Source organism: Falco cherrug, chromosome 5, assembly GCF_023634085.1.
Source record: "Falco cherrug isolate bFalChe1 chromosome 5, bFalChe1.pri, whole genome shotgun sequence".
NCBI lineage: Eukaryota > Metazoa > Chordata > Aves > Falconiformes > Falconidae > Falco > Falco cherrug.
This window is the reverse complement of record NC_073701.1, coordinates 91,631,885-91,659,061: the sequence shown is the minus strand read 5'-3', so window position 1 is coordinate 91,659,061 and position 27,177 is coordinate 91,631,885. Positions and strand designations below refer to the sequence as shown.

Sequence of the window (27,177 nt, the reverse complement as noted above, 5' to 3'; positions counted from 1 at the left end):
CGGCCGCCCCTCCGCCCCGCCCGGGCCCTTACACCTCGCCGCTCGGCCCCAGGACTGACTTTCTGGCCCTCCACCCCCCTCGCAGCCACTCCCACCCCCTCATCTCCATATTTTACCTTTTACACCTGTATTTCCTCCTTCTTCCTAAATGCCACCTCGATGCCTTCACGTTCCGGTAAAGCGGCTGCTCTCTCCCCCTGCCTCGCCTCAGCCCCTCCGCGCTGCCGCCGCCCCCGGGCTCCCCCGGCCGCGCAGCCCCCGACCCCCAGCCCCTGCTGCCGCTCGGCCTGCTGCTCTCGCCCTCCCTCGCTAACCCGGTGCCTTTTCAGCCGTCGTGAGCCACCTGTGCCGCTGCCCGTAGCAGCAGCAAACGATGGGGGCTTGGGTTTAGGCTCGACATGCTTTAGCCAGATCTTTAATTTCGTGCATCTTGCATATACTTTCCAGCATGTTAACGCTGCAGTGTGGTGAAGCGCAGGTGGGGAATCTGCATGTTTACGTTCGCTCCTCATGTTCGGCCTACCATCTTCTCTGTTACTGTCTTTGATATCAGTGTGCTTCATAGCCTAACATTCCTGGGTTGGTTTTTAATTTTGGTTTTATTTTTTTCTGTTCTGCTTCATTTGTGGTTTGCTACATTGTATGGCTATGAGACATCTGACAGGGTTTCCCCTGTTTGCACACATCAAGGAACTTCACAAATCACCAGTGTTAACAAGTGCTGTTTTTTGGGGGGGAAGGCAGTTATATTTTTACATAGATGACTGCACTCGAGTCTCGGGGTGCTTTGGGATCTTGTTAAATACTGTAGTGAAACAAATGTGTGTAAAGCAGCAGCTGAGGGGCAGCCCCTTGGCTCGCCTGCATGGCTTGCAGCTGACAGCTGGATTTCTTCCCCCTTCTCTGCTCCTGAAGGTAATTTGGCAGGTGCTTCTAGGCTGCCACCGCTGAGGTGTGATCAGGAGAGCAGAACACAAACATGCAGGGGCATGAAGAAAGGAGCACAGTTTGAATTAGAATAGTCTGGTACTTGATGGATGCAGTATGATCACTGTTATGTTGCTTCCGCACAGTACAGTCAAATATATAGTGTCATTGTAATGCACTGTTATCACTATATAATTTTCTCTACTTTTCTTGCATTCTGAAAAATGTTTGCTGTGTTTTCCCCATTAAATCCTATGGAGACATCTGCAGTTAAAAATACAGCTATAATGGTGCAAAGCTGCAAGCAGTTTTGTCCCATGACACTTCTCTGTAAGAGGCATCTCAAGGCGGCATTGAGAACTAATGCTGGTTTTGTCTGCAAGCAGATTGGATTGCTTTAATTCATAGCCTGTGTGAGAACATCTGTTGAGCATCTCTGATGCACAGCTAATAACCAGATCTATCAGTTGCTCTTTCCAGGCCTCTGTGCTGAGAGTGTTTCAAGGGAAAATAGAGCTTAGCCAGCGAAATCCCTGGCTGCTGAATTATACCCTACAACCATTGGCATGTCAATAAGAGTTTTAAGTGTAGCTAAAGCTGCCTGCTGTTTCTGAGATGAGGGAACAAACATACAGATAAAACATATTTTCAGCCTGGTTATTTATCTGTTGTGTCATTCTCCCACCTCCTTTTTTCTGTCTCTCTGATCCAGTTGTTACTATAGCTGCAAAAATTATCAAAACACACCAATCAGAATTCAGTGAGAACATGAGTCTGTGGCTGTATCCTCTTTCCTTCCTTAAAACCCAGTCTGCCTATCCCTAAAAAGCAAAAAAAATACTCTTTGGGTCTGTACTACTTTATTGGCTTTGGGTTCCTTTTGTTCTCAAATGCTGTAGATACCCAGACAAGCAGTTGTTTTACTCAAATTGTATATACTTTGGCATGCCACTTGGAACTCTCTTGTCATGGATCTACTTTTTCCTCTGAACTATTATAAAGAGCAAATCTGCACTGATGCTGTGAAACTCATCACTGTGTTTCTGGGATGTGTCAGTTTTATTTGCCTGCCTCATTATAAAAAAATACTGGAGTCTTCAGTCTCTCTTCTTTCTGATCTATGAATATAAATGCTTGGTTATAATGTTTTAAATTATTATTTTTTTTAATCTTACACGGATCACTTTTTCTTGAGTAATTTTGATGTCATCTAAGATGTCAGCACTTCCCAAAAGATACCAACTGTAGGAAGATGTCTAGGTTGGGTCAGCTACCCGTGAACTTGCGGGCACAGTGGCAGCAGTGTAACATAACCCTGTGATAACTGACTTTGTAAGTCTGTGCTGGTAGTGGCACAGGGGACACGGGCACTTCTGCACTTGTAAGGTAAAATGCGGGGATAAAAGAACACTGCTGTTACTGAGGGGCAAGATTTGTGGTGAGAGGCAGTGCCTTTTAGCTCCACCAACACAGGGATGAGAACAGAGATTTTGGCCACAAACGAGCCCTTTCACCTTTTTCACATCAGGTCCGAAGACTGGCTTGTGAGCGTAAAAATCTGTCTTTCCCAACCATTACAGGCTGCTGTCTTAAAGCCTTTTCCTTCACAGTTATCGTGATACAATACTGCCTCTTCTCAAACGCTGCCGTGCTTTGACGTTCGTAGCTTCTAAACCAGTACCACCCCGCAGGCTGGGTTACGGGGCTCTTCCAGTTTGCTTCTGAAGCACCGCTTCCCGCGCAGCAGCTCGCCGCAGCACGAATTCCCCCGGGTACCGGCTCCCGCCGCCTGGGCGCAGCCGGGCTCCCCTCCCCGCCCCGGGGCGCCGCCCGCCGCTCCCGCTGCCCGGGACGCCCGCCCCACCGGCTGCGGGGCAGCGCGCGAAGCTCCGCGGAGCTGCAGCCCGCGTTGCGCCCTCGGGCTACGGGACTCAGTGAGGCTTCGGGGGGCTCAGCCCCGGGCTGCTGCCGGCTCTGCTCTCCCGCGGCCGGCAGCGAGGGGACGCCGCGCTCGCCTTGCGGCGCCCACCGCTCCCCGCCCGTACGGCTTGTGTCCCCGTAGGCGCGGGGCCGCCGATCGGCCTTCTCCCCGCGGCGGCACCCGGTGCCCCGGGCCGCGGCGGCGGGCGGCGCATGCCCGTGGGGCGGCGAGCATGCGCGCGGGCGGGCCGGCGCCGCCGCTCCCGTCGGCCTGTGCCTCCCGCCGGGCTGGGCCTCCCGCCGGGCGGCGGTGGCGGAGCGAGCCCGCGCCGGGCCACGCGAGCGGCCATGCTCAGCGAGGTGGGCGCCGAGCAGGGCGTTACGGCTGCCCCCCCCCGCTCCGGCCTCGCCCGCGGCGCTGGGTACCGGCGAGAGAAGCCAGAGGTAGGGGCACGGCCAGGGGAGGGGGGGGGCAGGCGGCCGGCGCGGCCTGCCCCGTCCCGTCCCGTCCCGTCCCGTCCCGGTGGCTGCCCGGCGCGGCCTGCCCTGTCCCGCGGCTCCCCGGTGCCTGGCTGCGGGCCTGGCGCGCACAGGCGTGCGGGCTTGGGGCTGGCGGCCGCCTGCCGGGGCCTCCTCGGCGCGGGCCGCCGGGCGGGGGGGTGCGGCCGGCGCTGGGGCGATGCCCCCGGGAGGCGCTCGGGCGTGGGTCCGGGAGCGGGTCCGGGAGAAGAGGGTCACAGGCGCGGCCCGCCGGCCCCGCTGCCAGGCTGTCCGAGTAAGCGGCGGCTGCCCCAGCTCCTCGGGTGGGTCTGGGTTGCGGGCGCTTCCAGCGGGCGCTCGGGTCGCCAGTGGCGTTCACGCTATGCTTTTCCCTTTTTTGTTTTTTTAGCTTGTAATAACGATTCTTTTGCCATGTAGTTGGTTCTGGGATCCATAACATGTTACTTTCATAGCAACGGATCCTACATTTTGTATGTGATGTTTCTGAGGTGGGCAGGGGGAAAGGGGCAGCAGTCTCGTTTGTAACAGAAAGTGATTTTCGTGGGACTACAGAACCGTGACCAAATGGGGCACTTCTAGCTAGAGTGCAAAAATCCACATGCTTACTGGTGCAGAACAATTTAGAAAGTTTCTTAGTGAAGGGCTCTCAAACTCTCTGGATTTGTCTTGCACGTCTTTACGGTGTGTCCATACACATGCAGTCGCAGAGAAGACGCGGAAAATGAAACAGTGCAAAGTTGACTGTGTGACTTCAGTGCTGTCTGTGTAGGATCAGGCAGCCCTGTGTGGTGTTTCATCTACTAATGAGTGTTACGGCTCCAGTCACTGTGTCCAAACAGCTGCTATATCTGTGTTCTGAAGTTTTCCAACTTTTCCTTAATCCACTCTTGAGTGGATTTGAGGTAATTGGTTAAACCACAGTTATGTAGTGTAGAAAAAAACAGGACCTTGCTTCCTTTTTTTTTTTTTCTTTTTTACCCCTGATGCTGTGTAACCAAAACTCAATTTCAGCACCCATCTTCTCTGCCTACTTTAACTGTGGTTTCTTCAAATCCTCTGCCACACGTGCAGTATTTTGTTGGTCCCTGCAGGCTTATTTGACTGATGCTTCCACCAAGTGCCTGTATCTTCTCACTGAGGTCTGAAGCGACTTTGTGTAGTGAGGAAATTGCAGGCATAGATCGGGGTTCTTCATGTGTGAACTCCCATTTCCAGTAAAGCCTATTGCTTTGTTATTGCACAGTAGGAAGCCTGCTCAGCAGCAGAGAGGGGCAGAACAGGGAATAGCTCTTGAATAATTTCACTAGGACGCATTGGAGACTTGATATGCTCTTGAAACAGGTGAGATGAGTTAATATCTCTTTCTACAAGATGATGATGAGGACCATCTCACATGTTGGCAGTATCGCTTAGTTTGCCTGCCTTGTTGCCTTTAAATAGGGGATGATAGTATGACGTATTCTCAGAGTACAGTAAATGCACGATGGTTTTTGTAGCTTCAGAAATTCTGGGCGAAGTGCAGCATTTCCTCAGAAGGAAAACAGCAGTGCCAACTTGTTAAAACACGCAGAGTATTGGCAGGACTGGGTTGTGAGAGTATTTACATGATTTGGAAACAGTTTAAGACAGTTATTTCCTGGGCAGGCTGCTTCTCTCAGCATCTTGCTGCTTAACATATCAACAACTCCAAGTGGAGCAGAGATCGTGTCATGGACAAAAAAAGTTTCTGAAGTATGGAGCTAGGATTTGATACTTAATTTACTTTGGGGACGTTTTTGTAGAGGAAAAAACTGCTGATTTTATTATTATGATGAAATTCTACAGGTGTGAAAATATGAAATGCACTTTTTTTTCCTTTAGCATGCATATAGCATGCCCGTATTGGCTGAAAATAGGAGCCCAGAGCAGTTTAACATCCTCCCCAAGTTTATTCAGCCTGTTAGGTATTCCCTGCTAAGTCAGTGACTTCTGTGCATTGTCAGGTCTGTTTAGCAAGCTTACTTCAGGACTGAGTTTGGTTTTGTTAATTTGATATTAAATATATCCAATATTAGTAAGAATTTAATTGAGAGAGAAATTAATCATAGTAATTAAATGGTGAATTTGCTGGATGTGTCTGGAATGTAAGCAGCAGTGTCCAGGTCAATTTTAACAGTTTTCTTGAAGCAAGAGCGATCACCCAGTTGATTAGCATATGTTTCTTCAAGACATATTTCTTAGGCTTTAATTAACTTATTATTGCTTTATAATTATAGCCAATCAATTTGAGTAATATTGCTTTTGTCTTTTAATCACAACAATTTATTCTCAAATCAGAGGGAATATATGAAGGAGGTGGTGGAAGAGCGTGCTGAAGATGAGGCGACTGAATCGGAAGAAGACCTTGAATTTGATGAAAGAATTGGATGCCTTTCCAAAGGTTCCTGAAAGCTATGTGGAAACTTCAGCAAGTGGAGGCACAGGTAGGCCTTACTGAGATGCTGACATTATTCATGTTGGCTGTTATCTCAGTCTAGTATGTTCTGGGAATAGAAACTTCAATAGGAGGAAGATGGGTATCTGTGATCACTTGAAATTAGCCAAAATTGGTTTCTTGATTTCTTTTGTGGACTGAGCTCATCTCCTTCAAGTGAAGACATAGTACCTCATCCAAACAGATGCATTCATCGCTCATCTGAAGGGAGATTTTTCTGTAAAACTGGTGAGACGCAAATCATTGTAAAGGTTCACTGTAAAAACTTCTAACCAATTACAACTGGAAGTGCACGGTCCCAGGGCTGTGGTAAAACTTTCTCATTTGTTGTCTCATTAGGCCTTTTCTCTGTGTCAGATATCTGGGTGAGACCGTGTCAGCATGAGCTGAAATACAGGTGGGATTCAAACTCTATGCTTTCATAAAAGAGGAAAAACATTCTTCAGAGGTGCCTAAGAGCTGACTAAGTTAAGCATCAGGATGAAGAGCAGCTTTCTAATGCTTTCTGTCTTGAAAGTGTAGTTGATTTTAAGAGTAAGGAAAGCCCTTTGAAGAACTAAACACTTTACTCCAGGGCATGTACTTATATTGTCCTTTGTAGTCACTTGAGCTTCTCTCAAAAAGCTGTAGCTGTAGGAAGTACCTTTTCTATATGTATCTGAACAGAAAATTGTGCCTTTAAGTTGGGTTGGGTTAGAGGTAGCCTGATCTGGAAACAGTGACTTCATCTGTTGGACTGTTGGAATTGTTTGCAGTTAGATAGGAAACTGCTAGAAGTTAGTTTGAAATGGAGGACAAAAATCTCTCTCGTGCAATTATGTCTGAAATTCAGTTGAATAAAAAGTACAAGAAGCAATTGCAATCTACAGATAAGCCTTTGAAGTCATTGTGCTACTTGTACTGTAGAAGTAAATATCCCAAGGATCTGTATTTGCTATGTTTCCTGAATTGCACTGTTAATAATTAAAGGATTATTGTATAGGAAATAATCTCTAAGACCCTATTAAATAACTTTGCATTAATGTTAGTTCCTGAGAAAGCAAGCGAGTTGGTTTTATGTTCTAATTTGCAGAAAAACAATAAATGCTTAAAAATTCCTTTTTTGTAGTATAGCACCATCCTGCATGACACTTTGGTAAAGGATCCCTTAAGGATTTCTCAGCACCAGAAGTTAGTTTAGCATTCTTTGGTCTATCCCAGCAACCTTATAAATGACAATATAGGATTGTCTTATTGTATGCTATTATAAAAATCTGAATTACAGTATTCCCGATCTGTTCAGGATTGAAGTGTCACACTTACTTTCTGGTGTGACAGGGATGCAAAACATATCAAGACTGTATTCTCAGGCTTTCAGTGCCTTCACACCTGTTGCAAAAGTAGTACCGGTCTCTCAAACAGGCTGGGACTCCAGCTCTGGGGCTGGGAGAGCCTTCAGAAAAGAAGATCAGTCTTGCAGAATTTCCAGTGACTTTATTTTCCAGTTCAGATGCACAAATACACAAAAATTTGCTCAGATTTACCCAGAAAGCAACTACAAGTTAATTGTTTCCTTGTGGCTTTGGGTAGACAGTATGGCTCCAGCTTTCCTATTGCATAGCTGGGGTGGGTCTGGCCTGCTGGGTTCTAAAAGGAAATTGATAGCCAGAATAATAAACCCGTTAGTGCATCTGCTTTCGCAGTATGCATTGACATGAAGGTTTTCATATACGTGATCATTACGTAGTTTTAGCTGAAAGCTAGAACTTGAATGTTGCTGATCGATGCAACGGTCAATGCTGCAGTCAGTGTTTTTTTTCTGATCCCATAGGACAGTGCATTTATTCCCCTGCTGCCACCTCTGGCCTGTAGACCACTGTGTAGTGAGTTGAAGCCTATCAACAATGGGCTTGCTTTTTCTCAAGTTGCCCTTCACAGACTCTGTAGAAATCCTCCACAGAGTGCACATGGAAAACATACACTGTCGATAAGCTGCACAAATCGCTACCATGCTCCATAACGGATTTTTTTTTAACTTAACAAAAGCCATGATTTAATAAAAGGGGTGTAGCAGGTGCTTCTGGGCATCTGTTACTGTGTTTCTGACACATGTGCAGCAGGATGGTCTTCTCCTTGCATTGTACAACTTTGCAAATGTGATGAATAGGCTGCTTTGGAGATAAGTGAGACTCACATACCGTTAAAATATACCAGATTTCTTCCTAAAAATAATTTCAAATCAGTTCTTCACTTATTTAGCTGTTGGTAGAATGGGTAGCTACATGTTGCTTATCGCCAGAGGGAGAAGGGTTTGAAAAATTGGGGTGGGAGTCTTGACTGTGGAGCTATACACAAGTAATACGATCAAGGCACCTTCTTCTAACTGGACAGTGCATATAATGCATATTATTTCTTCTGTCCGCTAGCTTCTTGGCTCTAAAGCTAGGTATAAAAAATGTGTTATAAAAACTTAGGTTGTAGACAAGTGGAGGCTTCAAGGGACTTCGAGGTGCACCTTATCCTTCTTCCATACTTGAATTTAGGACTGAGTTTGCCTAGACCATCCCTGACAGTGATTTGTGGGTATTTTCCTTTATATGTGGAGGAGTATCTTAAATCCTCCTCCTGTTCTTAAATCTCCCATATAGGGATTTCACAACCTCCCCATCGTTCTAGTATTTGACTGTACTTGTTGAAAAAGATTTTTCTTGATACAAAGGTCAGACTTGTTCTTTTCCCCTACGTAAAAGTAAATGCTGTAGATATGAAAACATTTTTCCAAGAGTAGTTTATGGATACTGGTATTGTACTGGTAATGATCAGATTCTGGAATGTTAGAATTTTGTTCTGCTTATGTTTCTGAATAATACTTCTCACAATCTAAACTTATATTTCTTTTTGTTGGGCCACTCAGTTTCTCTGATAGCATTTACGACGATAGCTTTCCTGACTATAATGGAGTTCATGGTGTACCAGGACACATGGATGAAATATGAGTATGAAGTAGACAAGGATTTTACTAGGTAACTTTTCTTCATTATAATTCCTTTTATAATTTAAGTTATCTGCATTTCAGGAAAGAATAGATGTAAAATGGTTGTGTGACTTGCAAGCAATTTATGATTGAAATTAAAAATGACATATTAGAGGAACTTGATTTTTCTTTGGTTGATTAATTTGGGTTTTTTTCTTTCCTGGAATCTATGAAGAGGAGAAATTAAGATTTCTGCAATGAAGAAGTCAGAATAGTATAGGTTGGTTGGTGAAGGAGTCCCCTGAGGAATTATTTGCTAACAATTCGGAGGACATTGTAATATGTAACTCCACATCAGCTAGGTAAAGCCACCATGTTTGCATGATGCTTGCTTTAGTTTATACAGTTAGTTTATTGCCATTATACTTTGTGCTGCTGGAGGTGAACAGTAAGCACTCAGAACTTCGGCTGCGATATCTAGAGGTTGCTGCTGATCTTTGTCTCCAGTTACAGCCCCCAAGATCAGCTGAAAATCCATTTGCTGTTGATTTCCTGTGCTTGTCTGGACTGTGTTCACCTTTCTTCCCGAGATAGTCGGGCACCCATGAGTCCACGTGAAGTTAATAGAGATTTTGTGCACTGAACACCTTTAAATATCATGTGTCTGGAACAGAAATAGCTTTAAAAGCTGTTTGACTGGTTGCTGTGGTAACAAGCTAAAGATACGTATATTAATTGGATGCCTTGTACGTCAGAAATACCAAAGGTTTCTTCAATGAAAAAATAAAAAATACGCGAACCTTAAATGAAAGAGATGCATCAAAAACTCAAGTTAGAGTAAATCCCGTCAGACAGAAGGGAGTTTGACATTCAGGTCTTTACTAAACTAGGTTATTTCCCTCGTGAAGCTATCACACAGGAAGGATAGTCTAGCAGTTAAGAGACAGTTACAGGAGCTGGGAGATGTCCTGCTGCAGTTTTTCCAGTTTGATTGTGAGTTAATCACTCAGCCTGTGGTGCTTGACAATTTAAACCAATGGAGACTGGTATCACTTCAGCTGCTTTTCTTTCTCCTGTCTGCTGACCATGTCTGATCCCAAGTTTGAGCCACTGTTTAATCTCTTGCTTGTGTGGTTTGGTAGTGGTCAGCTAAGCTCCCAGAAGAAACTCCCTGGAGGTGATAGGACCATATGACTATAGTGAGGGGATTTATTCATTATAGTTTAAATGACTTGTGAAACTAACATGAAAACCAGTAGGATACATCCACAATATTGAGGAATGCCACACAATCAGGCTTTTGATGTGATGGAGTTTTTTTGGGTGTTGGTTTTGGTTTGGGTGGTTTTTTTTGTTTCCCCTGATAAGAACAAGTATGTTTTACCTCCCCTTGTTATGGAAACATTCAGGGTAAAGATCTTAGCATACAAGGCATTTTACTATTATAATATGGGAGCATTTTTGGGAAAAGAGCTTTTTCCAGAAGCAGTACTGGCAAAACCAATGATCTTTATGACATGGCAGCATTTCCTGGGAACTGGCTTTAGCAGCTTCTCAGCCTTATCCTGAATGTCACTGTCCTGAGAAATTCTGATTAGGGTTGGAAATGCAATGGCCTGTCTTAAGGACAAAATGGGAAGAAGGTGCTCAAATATTTACTCAGGTTTAGATTTGTAACTCCTACATTGTCCTGTCCACCACATTCTGTGGAATTTACTGCACTCTTCTAGTTCTGTGGAAAAAAAAAATGTGTCTAAAATATTGAAAACCATACATTCTTAGTAAAGAGACCAACAAACTCTTGGGCCAGTGATATTTACACAAAATCTTGTTAGGTGTTTCATAGTAAAATTCAGCAGGGAAATGTGATGCTTTTATTTCTTGTTACGAGTGCTTTAATAATTAAAAGTCCATCTTGGTTCACCCAAATTTCAAACAGCTTAAGTTTATATTTGTTGGTGTAAATTTTGTTATTTGACTGTGTTTCTGCAAGTAATCTGAGAATTTTAGTAATATGTCTCTTGGTACTTACATTCAATGTTACTTATTAGCTTTTTACCCTTTTTTTTTTTTTTTTTTTTACTTTCCAGTAAGTTAAGAATCAATATTGACATTACAGTTGCCATGAGGTGTCAATGTAAGTATTCCATCAGTGAAAGTTTTGAAACACTTTAAAGGCTCTTCAGAGTATCTGTTTGCTTGCAATAGTTGGATATTGTTCAAAATATTCTAACATATTTCTTCTGATCCTGATGGCATGTAGTGATCTTGATGGTGTATACTCACTAAAGAATTGGTAGGAGATGTGAAGAAAAGTACTTATGCCATCTCATTTGCATCTCATAGAACTTTGCTTTGTCAGAAAGAGAAGGATCTGTTGTCTCTCTCTAGCTGGAATATTCTAAAAGCTCATTGTGAGACACAATTCAGCAGCAGGAATTTATCACAACTCTTAATATTTGCCAAGTTCATAAATAAATTAACCTGGTCTACTGTTTAACAGTACTGGAACCATCAGGTAATTTGATCCTTTTCATGAACATATGGATGCCTTCCCATTTAAAGGCAATGCTTATTATTATTTTGACATCATTTAGTTAATGAACTAATATTTGTATGGACTGGTTTTGGTTGTCCTGAACTGAGAGAGAACACTAATTCTACCAGGAAAGCATGCAGATCTTCAGGACTCATTTTCTTTTTTGGGCTAGGTTAAACCTTGTATTAATTGTATGGTTCATCAGTGTGGGGATTGTATTATTTTTTATTTATTTTTAATTTGAGAAATAAAACTTTATCCTCTGTTTTGACTAGTCTTGGTTTGTATTCAGTGCTTATGAAACAGGAAAATATATTTATGCATAACAGATCCTAGAAAGCTTGCATATGTGGTTCATACAACATCTCTGTAGGTGTTACGTCAGTGAGAAAATATGCAAGTCTGAAGTTTGTTTTTAGTTCATGTTGAAGGTTAGATAGATTGAAGGAACAGTAACTTATACTGAAAATTTACTACTGTACTGTTCATTTCAACTTGAACTTTTTTTTGTTTGCTTCTGATCATCTGTGTGACTTCATATTTTTCTCCCTGTTTAAGATGTGGGGGCTGATGTTCTGGATTTAGCAGAAACAATGGTTGCCTCTGCAGATGGGCTAATCTATGAACCAGTAAGTTGATTCTTACCTTTTTATTGAAAAAAGAAATTGTTCGTTACTTGGTGCAAAGCACTGCTGGGCTGGTTTGCTTGCTTGTGCGGTTTTTTTTCCCCACATCTGGGCTGCACAGAACCTCCCTGAGTATTGCCTGATGCTTGAGTGAGGTCTGCAGCACTTGCCCCAGGAATCTGCTAGGGAAATGGGCTAGCAGTAGGATTTCTGGGTGTTCACTCTCTGCAAATACAGCAGACTCCTAGATCAGTGCTTCTTAGCAAGCTAGGGATTTCTACAGCTAAGTGGTTTTACCTGTGCACATTCTAGGGGTAAATGCTAACAGTATTTGATACAGAAAGAAAATTATCGGAGCTCTTATAAAAGAGAATTGATGTAGCTGCTTTTTAACTAGAATACTATGGTTCTAAAAAGGGGTAGAAAGTCACCATGATAGCCTTATAATATGGCATTAGAGATTCTAAGTTGGGTTAGTATCCTTTTAATTTCTGTATTGTGAACTGAAGGCTCTGGAACTGTAAGCTTGTGCTCTTAAAGCTGTCTTGGTTGCATATACAATAAGCTTTGAAGTAATTAGGCTGTATGAAAGTAATCTATCATTTACAGGAAATCTATTAGGGAATGTAACCTCCTGCTGTAATTATTACATTCTCTAATAAGTGAACGGTAGTCCAAATTAAACGTTTTGTCCACATTCCTACTCATGTATGAGCAGGAGGAGATGGCTGAATGGAAGGGCGCACTTGGGAAGGGGCTTGGTTTTGTTTGTTTGTTCTTGGAACGCTGCTTCTTTTTGTCTGGACAGTCATCTCCGTGCTGCTATAGCTGCTGCATGCTAGCAGTTGCCCCAGTGAGGATGTTCTTGGTATGTTTGAGCACTAATTGCAATTGAATTTACTGCCTGGATTACATCTGTGTTATGTGGTGCACAGATGTTACTGGTGATACTCTTGTGCTGATTGAAGTATGGCAGGTCTGGTAGCTTGTCTTCAAGTAGTGCTCAGTGTAGGATGGCCCTAGAGATAAACAATCTGCACCTGGACCTTTGTCTTTCAAAGGTTGCTCCTTAGCTTGTTTCATTGCTGTATGCATCAAACCTGTGCATGTCTGTTATCACTTAGAATTAAATTGCCACTCACTGCTTCTTCTAGCCCACGTTAGACTAGAAGGGCAGAGACTGCTGACCCAAGTTACAAGAGCTTTAAGAAAAGATGCTGAAGTTGTAAATGCAAACAAGTGAGCAGTTCTGGGGGGGGAAGAGGCAGAAATGTCCATACTTTTAAGACTAAATGTATTATTTAAAGTCCTTTCATAAACTGCAGAACGTGGTACCGAGTGTGAAGTTGATGGTAGCTGCCCGCTCTTTTCCACACCCCAGTTCTTTTCTGGGTTTCATGGATGGGACTTCAATGCTTCCTGCATGTTTTATCAGATGTGTTATTTTTGTTTCAGGTGGTATTTGAGCTCAGCCCACAACAAAAAGAATGGCAAAGGTAAATCACTGAGATGCATGTGTATGGTTTGTAGTATTTGTACTGGAAGTGACTTTGAGGTACACCAGAGTCACAAGACAGAACTGTTTGGGTCTAACAGCTCCTGCTGGTAATTGAAGAGTGCAAACCTGTTGAAAGATACTAATTTACTTTGCTTTTCTCATGACTTGAGATCCCTGTTATGGAAAAAACTGGCTTTGGACGTACTTGTGGAATTGGGTCATGCAGTTGCAAGCCAAGATGTATGGACTCATTCAGTTCATGTTTCCAAACAAATGTTTGGTAGCACAAGTTGTAATTATGGGTTCGGATGGGTAACACCAATAGCTTGGTATCTAAATGTCAAAGCTGAACCATAGTAACCAATAGATACATTCTTGCCAAAGCAAATGAGTTTGAGTCTTTCACATAACTGAATTGACACACTATTTATGGTTTAAAGGGGAACAGCTTGGTTGCGTGGGTGATTGCTATAGTGATAGTTTGTAATAGAACCTGAAGCTTATTTGGGGGTCTGGCTAGTTTTAGTATTTTGGTCATACACTCCTGGGTACACCGGAGCTTTAAGCTCTGTATAAAATGCCATTCTCAAAGTTTAATGTATCGCTTTAATACTGACATGAACCCTGCTAACTTTTTGATTTATAACCTGCAACTGAAGCTAATAATTAATTGTGAAGTTATTTTTTGTTTACTGTTGCATGCTTTCACACTTGTCTATGTAAACTTTAGGATGCTGCAGCTGATTCAGAGTAGGCTGCAGGAAGAACACTCTCTTCAAGATGTGATATTCAAAAGTGCTTTTAAAAGTGCTTCTACAGCACTGCCACCACGGTAAGAAAAATCGGGGTTTTGTGTCATTGTTCCCCCTCCCCCTGCCCTATTTAATTAGACTTCACATTTTATTGTGGTTATGATTTTATTATTTTTTTTTTTACCCCCCCAGAAGATAAGGTTGTAAGAAAAGAAGACCTTGCTGCTTTTTATTGCGTTTTAAAATAATATACTTAATACTTGCTTTGGAGAGCTGTTGTTTTATGAAAACCTGTGGAGTTTCTAACCTGAAGAAGGTTTCTGGGTTTTCTGTGTGTATTCTCATATGTGTGTATATATACATAATACAGACACACACATAAATATACACACACACCTTTTAGTCAGTTTTATCTGATGCTTCCTTCTTAATGTGAATTAGTAATGCCAAAGCAATACTGAAGTATTTTTTTTTAATGAAAGAATAGTTTTCTGTCCAGCAACTTTTAAAAAAGGTCCTGCTATTAGCTGTGACTTAAAACTTTATGGTTTTAATAGAATGAACCTTTGAACAAAAACATGGTCTAAGATGGCACTGTTAAAATTGTGTGTAGAAACCTTGCTGTTTTCACTTTATTCCAACTACACACAAAATGCTATGTGTTTGGGGTTTTTTTTCGTTGGCTTTTTTGGTTTGTGTTTTGTTTTGTTTTGCTTTTGGGTTTTTTTAGAGGAGAACACTTTATATGTGAAAGCTGAAAATCCTTTCCCCTTAAAAACAAACAAAGAAAGCAACCCCAAACAAGCAAACTGTAAATAAAACAAACACCAAAAATGCTGCATGCACTTCCGATGTAATCTCCCTGTCTGAGGACCAAATACATCCTTTCTTCCTAAGGCAAGGCTGAAGAGGGCTCAAAAAATCTTTTTTCTCATTTAGCTGATGTTTTCATATTCATTAAGTCGAAGCCTCTGTGATACTTGCTAATGTAGTATTTGAGGTGGTATTTAGGCTTGAAGTGATTTTAAAAAAAATACATTTTTTTTTTTCCATCTCCCTCTAAGGAGCAGATTTGGAAATATGTTTTGAGTTGTGGAGATCCCAACAAGTGTGGGAAGAGGAAGGTTTCATGAAAAATAAATGTTGAAAGCTGTTCTTGCTACAGTGTTGTTAATGTGACTAAGGTATTTTGTTCTGTTCATTGTAGCATTAAAACTTTCCCAAGAACCCATTTTCGGTAGAAGTAATTGGAAAAAAAACATCCCTGGGGCAGCGAAGTATACTTATGGTCTTATGTTTTCTGTTCTCGTGTTCAGATATCATAAGTTAGCTTTATAGGCCAGATCTCTGAATACAAGTATGAACAAAAGCTTACTGGTTTCATCAGACTGACCTTTATTGGTTTCCCTCCCTTCCATCATCCCTGCTGTAATTCCAGAAGAACATGATAAAAAGAGGTAGATGATAGTGCTATATTTTTATGCTAGGAAAAAGAAGTCTAACTGTATTGCTGTTATTTCTGTTAGTGAATATTCTGAAGTGGTCTTGATGTTGTTTTTGTTTAAACAGGGAAGATAATTCACTACAGTCTCCAGATGCATGCAGAATTCATGGTCATCTTTATGTCAATAAAGTGGCAGGGAACTTTCACATAACTGTGGGCAAGTATGTTCTTTTCAATTCCTGAAAATAAAACAAAAGAATTGCCTTCTACATTATATGTAGTGCACGCATGTCTATGTGTGTGTATGCTTTTACGCTTTTCAGTTAATGACTTTTTATTAACCTTGCCATACACATGATTGGTATTATTTTCCATGTGGTACCTTTTCTTGAACACTTAGAACCAAATTTATTCATAAGTTACTAAAAAAGTGTGGTGCAGTGTGTTGTTACATGCAATGTAGTGGCTACGGATTCCAGTGTCTTACAGGATGAAAACTCCTGCAGATAGGTCCTCTGTAAGCATATGATGTGGAGTAGACTGCTTGTACTTGCCTCAACTCTTCGGGCTTGTCCAAACTTTTCCTTTCTGTTAGTACACAGTTCACTAACCCTGATGAAGTGTAGATATGTGCCATTTCAGTGCTGAGATAACATAGTTATAGAGCCATCGTTTGGGAGCTAAATGCCAGCTCATCTTTATTTGAGGAGAGACTTTCTGATACGCTTTGTCAATGCTTTAGCTTATTCTGTTAACTTTTCTCTGTGCTCTCAGTTCTGCTGTGTCTTCCTGCAGCCTCTGTCACCAGAGATCTTAGCGTGCGATCTGTACTCTCTAATTTATCCACACGTAATCCCAGCTGCTGTTTTTGTGTGCTTCTTTCTCCAAATGTCAATTCTGTCTGGTCTTGTACCACCTCTCTGATTTGCCCCTAGATGTCCAACTTCTTAAGCCTTTCTTGGAGCCGATCATTTCAGCCTTTTACCTGTTCTGCCATCACTTCTCTCTTCCTGTCTCTAGTTCTGCAACCTTGAATAATCTTTTGCTTTCCTTTGCTTCCTTTTGCTCATTGTTACATTTGTGTTTCTGCTAAGTTGCTCTTTCTTTTCTTGTAGGCTTTTTTTTAAGGCTTTTTTCACTGGCTGCCTTTGTACCTTATTGCCCTTATTGTGTTCCGTGTTGACAGATCTCATTGTCTTTGTCCACCTTCTGTTTGTCCAACACTTGCATGCATTTGGTAATGATTTAACTTAAGCAAAGTAGGGAAAGTTTCTTGCATTGTTGGCTGGACTGGTAGGTGTGAAGTGTGGCTGAGAGACTGCTCTACTTTCCAGACAGAGTTGCATTTCCCCTGCCCTTCGCACTGTTACCAGCCTCTGCATTGTACTTTGTTTGCAGGTCTGCGAACAAGGGTCCAGAACATTAACTTGCTTAGTCAGGGAACAAATACAGAGCGTAGGTAACTTGCTTAGTCATAGAACAATTACAGTCAAGTTTTCATTAGTCACTTGAGCAGTTCTGCAGCTTTTCATGTCGTAGGCCTTGATGGCTTTTCTAGTAGTCTAGTGACTTGATGTGTTTTTGACATTTCTAAAAAATGCAAGATGCTAGTTTTGTGTAAGGATTTTCATGATTCTAACGTTCCTGTACCTTTGTCATTCAGTCTCTCTCTACTGGGCAGTAATAAAAAGATTGTATTTGTTTTTTATGTAGATACACACAGTTTTTATATATGTAAAAGTTCTAAAGCATATACATATAACATATTTACATGTATATATGTTATACATTTATAACGTACATATATACACGTATTTTATATATACATATATAAAAAGTATTTATTGAAATAAGAGGGGGAGAGGTATTTTTCTAAGTAGTCCTGTTCAGGAAAAATGCTTCTTTTGTGTGGATTCATTAAACACATTTTTTAATAAAACATATGTTGCTTTCTTTAGGGCAATACCACACCCTCGAGGCCATGCACACTTGGCAGCCCTTGTAAGCCATGAGTGTAAGTTCTTTCTGTCATCTCTGTATGAATATAATTTCATTCAGACTGCTGTCTGCTAATTCATATGTTAACATAGGTTGCCGTTGCAAAGATGTTCTAGCTGGGCAATTGCATTGTAGAAGAAATCAAAGAGTATTTTTTGCAGTGTTCCACCTTGGCAGAGACTTACTTTTATACATTTAACACTATTAGTATTATCTTCAGGTTGCTTCTACAGTAATGACAACACAGGAATCTCAGATGTACTTTGTTGTAACACAGATACCACATGAAATTCTTGTATTTCAGTCCAAAGTACCTATTTCCTGCAAAATATTTTTTAGAAGGCTAAAAATTTCTGACCTTTGTCCTTAGAAACTTCATTTTTAGGTTATGAGTCTAGGTACTAAATGCATATTGCTGCTGCTTGTGAGGCAAGAGTGACTTACTGTGAAAAATAAACTTGGTATTGGTTAAACCCCCAAATGTCTGCCGATGAATTTATGTTAACACAAGTATATAATCTTCTAGATATTAAATACCTTTGTAAAATCAGCAATGTAACTTGGAAGTTGCCTTATGCTTCTTCTGTACATTTAATTCATGAAATTTTAGTCTTTTTAATACCATTACCTGCAAGAACCCAAACTGTAGAATAACATTAAGTATTTGGCCAACTAGAAATTTCCTGTCGTGAAATTTTAACTCTCTTCAGCTCCAGGGTTGATTCAGATAGAGTTATAATTTGATTTAGTAGTTCTCTTCTAGAGAAACTGAATTTTTTCTGGGTTAAAAATTTTGGTTTGAGTTTTGTTTGAAACGTGTTCATGGAGATATTGATGAGTCATGGGCACAAATCCAACGAAAAGCACACCAGTGTTTAAAATAGAATTAACTAGCATCTTTTCCAGTGTGAGAAATAGGTGCATCTTCTCTGAGTACAGAACCTCATAGTTTTAAAATGTTTTGTCATTCTTCTGTATTGTCTTTCAGCCTATAACTTCTCTCACAGAATAGATCATTTGTCCTTTGGAGAGCTTATTCCAGGAATTATTAACCCTTTGGATGGAACAGAAAAAATAGCATCAGATCGTAAGTGTTGTGTGTTTAAAAAAGCATCTTCTTTTCTATATTTTTCCAATCATTACATTTAAAATATTATCATGTTTCATGATTGTTGTGATTTACAGCCTGTCCTCCTGAATTTGGTAGTGAGTAAATGCACTGTTCAGTTATCTACATGGCATCTTAAATGCACAGTTTCTTTTTGGTATCAGTATCGCTTGCTCTTTTGCTGAGGTTGATTTGCAGTTTCTTCCAGATTTGTATTGTGTTGAAGTTACAGTATGAACATATGCAAAGGATTTTGCAGCAGTATGCTACAGTGGAGATTCATAGATCTGATTGTTGTCATAACGGGGAAAAGTAAGTCAGATTTGGTTTAAAGAAAATAGCATCAGGAATCTTGGGTTCTATTCCTGCGTTGAGTTTGTCACTTCCACAGTGCCTTTTGCGAGGCTACTACAGGAAGTGTTTGTGTATCACTTCATTTCCTCATGTATAAATTAAGGCGTATAGTAACCTACTTTATGGAGCTATCTACATCTCATCCTCTGGCTTGCGTCCCCCATGAGTGAAGCCCCAGAACATTCTAAAGATGCTGTTGTCTCAAAGTCAGTCAGTCCATTGGCTGTTCTAGCCAGAATGGTTTAGTGTAGTTGAAACAAATTGCTTCAGTCTAGCAGTGTTTGTTCTTTTAGGGAATTGCACGAAGATAGAGCAATCATAGATACATAAGTATGCTGATTGCTCCAGAAGAATTCTCTAGAAGATACATCTAATCAAGAGAAAACCCATGAACAGTTTAGAAGGACTTCCAGCATTGTATAGACAATTCAGTGGTTAAAATATTCAAACAACTGTCAAGATGTATGTATCATGCAAAATATGACTGTGTGAAACTTGTTCAGTTCTAGTGCCCTGGAAAACACAATCTGTGTATTGTATTTGAAGCTGTGAGCGGCCTGACCTTAATTAATCTTTTTATTATGTGGGTAAGATGTGAATTTCTCAGAGTCCAAATGTGATTATAGGGCTTGCCCACAGAAATTAACTTTGTTCACACAGATGGTGCTGAAGTAGTCTTGGCAGTGCTGGGACTCCTTGAAGAATGTCCCTAGTATAAATGGCTTAGCTGATTAACTGTTTTAAATATGATTTCTTTGGTTTATTTCTGAATGTCGCAGATGGTCTTTGACTCTTTACTTAATTCAACAGCGAGATTTGTTTTCTTCTAGACAACCAGATGTTCCAATATTTTATCACAGTTGTGCCAACCAAACTCCATACATACAAAATTTCAGCAGAAACTCATCAATTTTCAGTGACAGAAAGGGTAAGTACAAGTGAAAGAAAACCACACAGTGAAAGATGTTGATCTTTTTCCTTTTTATTTTTATTTTTTCTATCAAAGTAGTGGATTATGCCTTGTGCATAGGTATGCACTGGGGAAAAAAATAGCATTGGTCTAATTTAAGTTAAACTTCTGCATTTCTGTTACATTGCTACTGTTTCATGTAGGCATGAATGACACCACAGGCTGGAACCTGGGCAGAATCAAGGAAAGCGACAAAGCCCTGGGGGTGCAAGTGAAAAGCTTTGGTGCCTAAGTTATCTTTTCTTCCATTGTACCAGTTAGAGGAAAGGGTGCAGCCAGAAATAGATGTATATTACAGATCGGCTTGCTTGGACACCCCTACCTTCCAGAGCCTTAACCCATGGGATTCCACCATCTCGTGGTCACGCAGCCGAGGCTGCCCCCAGCCTTCACATCCCCAGCCAGCCCTTCTTCGTTTGTGAGTCCAAGGGCCAGCAGCAGACCTCACTTCGTTGGCTCCTCTGTCACCTGCGTCAAAAAGTTGTCATCAGCGCTGTGCAGGAACCTCCTGGGCTGCATGAGCCTGGCTGTGTTGTCTTCCCAGGAGGTGTCAGGGTGGTTGAAGTCCCCCGTGAGAACCAGGGCCTGTGATAGGCTACTTCCAGCTGTCTGTAGAAGACCTCATCGGCTTCCTCTTTCTGATAAGGAACTACGACGATATTGCCAGGGTGTGCAGAGATGCAATTAGAAAAGCAAAAGCTCAGCTGGAACTGAAATTGGCCAGAGATGTCAGAAACTACAAGAAAGGGTTCTTAGGTTCATAACAAGAAGAAACAGAAGGAAAATTTTGGCCCACTGTCAAACAGGAGAGGCGAATTTGTCACTAACAGTGCTGAAAAGGCAGAGGTTCTCAGGACTTCCTTCACCTCTGTCTTTACCAGCACTGTTGGGCCCTAGGCCTTGGGAACAAAAATCCAGGTTGATACAAACACAGAGCCATGGTCAGTGAAGTAGGCGTTGGTACGTGGACTCTTACAGGAGCTTGACCCCTACGAACTGACAGGCCCTGATGTTATTCACCCGAGGGTGTTAAGAGAACTGGCTGATGTTATTGTGAGGCCGCTCTTCATAATCTTTGAAAAGTCATGGAGATAAGGGGATGTCCCAGAAGACTGGAAGAAGGCTAATGTCACCCCCATCTACAAGAAGGGCTTAAAGGAGAATCCAGGAAATTACAGGCCCGTCAGTCTTACTTCAGTCCCTAGGAAAGTTATGGAAAGAACCCTCCTGGGGACTATCACAAATCAAAGGAAGCATGTGACTGGCAAAAGCCAGCGTGGATTCACCAAGGGCAAATCATGCATGGCAAACCCCATCTCCTTCTATGACAAAGTAACCTGTTCAGTCGATGTGGGGCAAGCAGTGGTCTTGTCTACCTGGATTTCTCCGAGGCTTTCAGTACAGTTTCCCAGAGCTGCCTCCTTGAGAAGCTGATGGGTTCCAGTCTGGACAGGTGATCTGCGCTGCACCCAGAGGGTGGTGGTAAAAAGCTCCTTTTCAAACTGGCAGTTTGTCACAAGTGAGGTCCCTCAGGCATCAGTGTTGGGACCAACACTGTTTAATATCTTTGTAAGTGATCTGGATGATGGGATCAAGTGTACCCTGAAGAAGTTTGCTGGTGATACGAAACGAAGTGGGGAAGTAGACGCTTTGGAAGGGAGAGCCACCCTGCAGGAAGGCCTTGCTAGGCTGGAAGAGTGAGCTAACAAGAACCTTCAACGGCAAGTGTAAGGTCTTGTACCTGAGAAAACATAATCCAGCAGTGCAACACAGGCTGGGATCTACCCAGCTGGGGAGCAGTTGTGTGGATAGGGACCTGGGGGTCCTGGTGGACAGCAAGCTCAGTATAAATGAGCCGTGTGCTGCTGCAGCAAAGCCAGCCAACAGGATCCCGGGTTGCTTCAACAGGGACATCACCAGCAGAAATAAAGAAGTCATTATCCCACTCTACTCAGCATTTGTCAGCCCACACCTGGAACGCTGTTTTCAGTTTTGGTCCCTGCTATGCAAAAAAGATACAGACAGGCTGGAGAGGGTCCAGAGAAGGGCCGCAGAGATGATTGAAGGACTGGAAAGCCTGCCATATGAGGAAAGGGTGAGAGAACTGAGTTTGTTCAGCCTTGAGAAAAGAAGGCTTAGGGGAGACCTTGCCACTGTGTTCCGGTATTGAAAGGGTGGCTACAAAGAAGGCTACTCCCTTTTTACAAGGGGTCATGTGGAGAGGATGAGGGGTAACGGGTAAATGTTACCTCTAGGGAAATTTTTCACAATGAGAATGATCAGCCATTGGAATAATTTCCCCAGGAGAGTGGTGGATTCCCCAACGTTGGACGCAAAATTTTAAGATTCAGCTGGACAGAGTGCTGGGCCATCTTGTCTAGACTGTGCTTTTGCCAGGAAAGGTTGGAGCAAATCATCCTTAAGCTCCTTTCCAATCTAGTATTCTCTGATTTATATGCACCCCGTGGGAAAACTGCTGTAGCTAAGGCTGTTCAGCAACTTAAATGTCTCCTGAAGGTCTCATCCTGATTTAAGTGATTAATAGGACATAAAGTAGGAAGAGTTGGGGCTTTGTATTAGACCAGTGCACTCATTTGAGTTCACGGACTAGACCAAGACTGTGGCACTTACAGTCATAGGTACCAAAAGCAACCTTGTTATAAACATCCTTGTATAAAGGACCGGGTGAGCAAATCTTGAGAGGATAGACCAAGGCATGGTAATAAACATTGACATGCAGCACAGAAGACAAGTGACCAGGAAAGTAAATATTTAATCATGTTTGACTTTTAGAAGGTACTGGCCAAAGTTATCTTGATGTTCCCTGTTGATGGTCTCCTGTTGATTGCTAGCTCTGATGAAGTAGCTCTTTGTCATCACGTCTGTTAAGATTGTTTTCCTTGTGAATAACTTGTGTTTCACTCTCTTCTCTCAGGAAAGAGTAATTAACCATGCAGCTGGCAGCCATGGGGTGTCAGGAATATTCATGAAATATGATATCAGTTCACTTATGGTGACGGTGACAGAAGAACACATGCCTTTCTGGCAGTTCTTAGTGAGGCTCTGTGGCATTATTGGGGGAATTTTTTCAACTACAGGTAACTATCAGTGCTTTACCTCTTAAGTTCTGATTCTTATATTCCGTGCGTTTCCAATAATTGGGATCCAATGCTAAATCAGTGCCAAAAGTTGTTAGTTTTTCCACTGAAATAATTGGAAGGGTTTTCCTTGTGTACCTTGTCAATATACTGCTCCTTCAAAGAAAATAAACTACCTTGAAAAGTCATGATTCACTTAGTCAAGACATGATAGGGTGTCTTGATTACAAGTTATTTCTTTTCCTGAAGAGAGCATAGTAAAGAGACCTTGAACTAAGAGCTGCCTTTCCACATAGATACTTCTGTCCCACAGAATTAATTTCACCCAGGAAGCTTGGGCAGAGGGAACTACATTTGCTTGGATAGCTTGGGTTTTGCTTTTATTGATGCATTTCAGAATGTTAGATTTCCCCCTGACGTTTCCTTTTTTATCTTAATGTCTCAGTGATTTATATACCAGTTTACTGCACTGTATCCCATTTAAGTATCGTGTATAGTTTTGTTGTAATACTTCTGTAAATACAGTTTTGCTACTTGTTACAATTTAGATCTTGTTTGACATTGCAGGAATTTTACATGGCTTTGGAAGATTTGTAGCAGAAGTTATTTTTTGCCGTTTCAGACTGGGCTCTAACAGATCCACATCAGTAAGAAAAACTTCCTTTAAATAAGTGACACAGTTACCTGAGGATAGATGATAAGGACAACTCTGGGACTCTGTCCCAGCAAAATTTAAGACGCTTGCAATAAACGTTCCCCTTGACATGCATGTGACCAGAGATTCAAACAGCTTTTTAAAATAGTTGGGGAACCTAAGACATAAGGAGGCAAGGTGTTTTCTAAGAAGCTGAATTAATGAAACAGAGTCTCTTAAAGGTTTCTCTGCTACATTCCCTCTGTTGTTCTTGCTATATTCTTTTTATTTTCATATTGTTACAAAAATTACATATTTTCCCAGGCCTCGTCAGTCTCCCTAACATATTCTTCTTCTATTTGGCCTGCTGACCGAAGAAGAGGCACCGTGTGCTGCAGGGATTCAGTGTTTCCACTGATTAGCCTGACAGGCTATTGCCAAGATATGTGAAAGAGCTGAGCAGTCTTTACCTTTCCCTTCATTGGGCACTGGTAGGATTGCTCACCTAGTTACTAATTGATTTTATTTTACTTTTTATTTTTCCCATTTAAGGCTGTAGGTAGCCTTAATGACCTTCTGCCTCTCAGTTTTGGTTGAAGTTTGCCACCTGGCAAGATTATGTGAGTGTGAGGAGAGAAGGCAAGCAGATATATATAATTTTTGTTTGAGAGACCAGGCAAAAGCATACAAGAAATGCCCAAGAATAAAGAAAGTATGTGTTTGGAGGGAGGGAGGGGAGGTTCCGTTTCTGATAAGCCATTATTAACACTTTGTTTCTATTTGACTAGGTCCCACTTCCTGATGGCCACACAAGCAACCACTTACCTCTAATGACAGAGAATAGTACACACTAGCCTCCTGATAAAATTTTCTTTCTTCCTGCCTGATACAGAAGACATTTTTTTATAATAAAGAAAAATGTTGTGCAATATGCTGAGACAGTGCTGACAGGCAGCAAAAAATGAAGCCTTTACAAAAAAACCCCAACAAACCAACAGAACAATTTGTGTAACTTTTTTGTCTTTCTGAGTGCACGTGGAGTCATAGGAGGTTGTGAGACCAGTGAGGTGGGCCATCTTCTGGAGATGAAAGGAACCTTGCTGCCAGTTCAGTATTCATGGTCGAGCTGAATGTCTTTGTGATGGCTGCCATTGACCACTGGAGCATCCTTGCAGTCTGGTTTCTGTGACTGGGAAGGCTGGCAGACTCCAAGAAGAAAAGAGCCCAAGATGTGTGGAAAGGCCAGGCAGCAGGCAAAAAGGGACAATAATAGAGCTGGGGTTTTTCCTAGGTGTACGGACTGGGGTTTGGGTTTTCTTGTTCATTTTCATGTTCATGGTGGGGCCAGGGGCTAAGGTGCTGTTCTTGCAGGTGGGGAGTGATTCTAGAAAATCATGAAGAAGAGGGAGATGAGAGAGAACTCAGGGAGTAAAGTGGAGCCCAAGCCATGATGTTGGTTATAGCCGCTGCCTTTCTGTAGTCCCACCATTCTTTAGTGGAAGAAACGCAATGTGGAGCAGAGTAGTTCCTCTGTTTTCACACAGCTGCTTTGCCAACAGTGAGACTGTCACTTCTGGTGGTGATGTGGAAGTGCCCAAGGACTTTGAGAACGGGCTTCAGTGTGCACAGTTTTTTGACTTAGAATAAGAAGCCTTTTAAATAAGGCATTTGACTGTAGTTTTGATAAAAGGCAAGACTCCCTAGCAAAAGATCAGGAAACTTTGTACGCCTCTTTCTTGGTAAAGAAATTGCTTTGATGGATCCTTCATGGTACTCCTGCTGCAGGTACGTAAGCCGTGGTGTGTAAATCCTGGGAATGGGGAGGAAAAACAGCAAGAAGCTGCCTTGTTTTGGTTCAGCTAAATACTGTAGAAATGTGGAATTCGGGGCAGTTGGGAGGTCTGCTAGCCCAGGCAAGGAGTGAGTGGTGGAGTTGGTGGTAGGTGACTTCAGGGAATCTGAATCATTTTGCTGCAGATGATAGGAAGGGATCTGCAGAGTTAATCCTTATTGTTCGTGAAGGTTTTTGTAAAATAAGAGAGCAATATCAGTTTTATATTGTAAATATGCTACTGAGAATGGGTGTTGTAATGCAGATGGTGCTTTGAGAAACTAAACATTCTCTTACCGCTGAACTACTGGCATACACCTGTGGTTAAACAGTTACTCCACCAGGGAAAAAAAATTAGTAATATGATTCCTTCTTAGCAAAACTGATTTAATAATATACTGGGGAGATGATGCTGACCCTGGCCTTACCATGGAATGAATATTACGATTGAGAGGACTAATCATGGAAAAATAAAAATATCTCCGTGGCGTTGTCAGATTTTGCTGACTTCTGTTAATGTGCTTTGCAGGACACTTGGATCATGGTGATGAGCACAGTGTAAATAATGTAGCTGATTTGTTATGCAAAGGGCTTCCTAAACAGGAATTATATTAAATAGTAAATAAAATGTGAAAAGTGAGGAAAGACCTTTGTTCAGTTCAACTGTTGAGAAAGACAGAGGTTCAAGGAAGCCAGGTCCTTGGGGTTGACAGCCAGGTCTGGGGTTTTCTCTCTCTCTCTCTCTTTTTTTTTTTTTTTTTTTTTAATGACACTAATTAGAACTCCAGCAACTTGAGAAACTCTTGTCTTTGATAAGCAAGAAAATATAAAGCTGTAAATTTTTGGTTCCCATTTCTCTTTGGCATTTCCTGCTGAGGTTTCTTCCCTGGTTCTGCTTTGGGCTTTGTCCTAACACTTGTTTCTTACCTGCCTGGAACAGACTGCGCTGGTGGGAGATGCTGATCTGCGTTGACTTTCTGTACCAGAACGTAAATGTTATTTTCTATTCTCACATAAAAGAGCCAAGCGTCTTGGTTTGTCTTAAATCCTGGTGTGGCATGTGCATGTTGTTCTATCTAGAACAAAGCTTGTGTGATGGCTGGTTGCTAATGGAAGAAAATGTGGGATCAACTTCCAGCTGTGAGATGCTGCATTGCAGAATGAGTACAGGATCGGCTGAACCAGTGTTGCTGCACTGATTGCTTTCTCCCCACGGAGGCTTTGGCTGTTACAGCTGGTACCACTTCCCCTTGTACCGCACGGTGTCATCAGCTTAATCCACACGTGCAAGGGTGATCCAGAGGAAACAGTGGATTATTGCAGTAACCTTTTTTTGGTTGCGTGTGTTTATGTTGTGTAAAAGTGAGTGTAGTATGGAAAAAAATGAGTGGAGTGGGTGTCCCAAGGGAAACAGAAACTCTGATGATGGTGATGTGTATTTTCTGAAAGGGGGGGATCGTAGATGAAGAAATTTCGGGTCAGGAAAGATGGTCAAAATATTGTATATTTGCCTTAGCTCTTGCAGGATGTTGAGGGAGAACATGGGAAGAA

General features: G+C 41.9%; 1 protein-coding gene across 2 annotated transcripts; it reads left to right on the top strand.

Annotated features, from left to right (window-relative positions):
• Positions 1–132: 132 nt before the first annotated feature.
• Positions 133–26,122, top strand: ERGIC2 (ERGIC and golgi 2). 2 transcript variants are annotated; one of them, XM_055711809.1, is made up of 14 exons: positions 133–175; positions 5,665–5,810; positions 8,715–8,823; positions 10,865–10,911; positions 11,872–11,942; positions 13,395–13,435; positions 14,168–14,269; positions 15,759–15,854; positions 17,592–17,647; positions 18,620–18,718; positions 19,924–20,021; positions 22,999–23,161; positions 23,729–23,808; positions 24,584–26,122. In XM_055711809.1, the coding sequence occupies exons 2-14, from the start codon at positions 5,705–5,707 to the stop codon at positions 24,647–24,649; spliced, it is 1,134 nt and encodes a 377-aa protein (XP_055567784.1). In that variant the 5' UTR covers positions 133–175; positions 5,665–5,704; the 3' UTR covers positions 24,650–26,122. The 2 variants fall into 2 exon arrangements, with proteins under 2 accessions (XP_055567784.1, XP_055567783.1); XM_055711808.1 differs by lacking the exon at positions 133–175 and adding an exon at positions 3,127–3,291.
• The last annotated feature ends 1,055 nt before the right edge of the window (positions 26,123–27,177 follow it).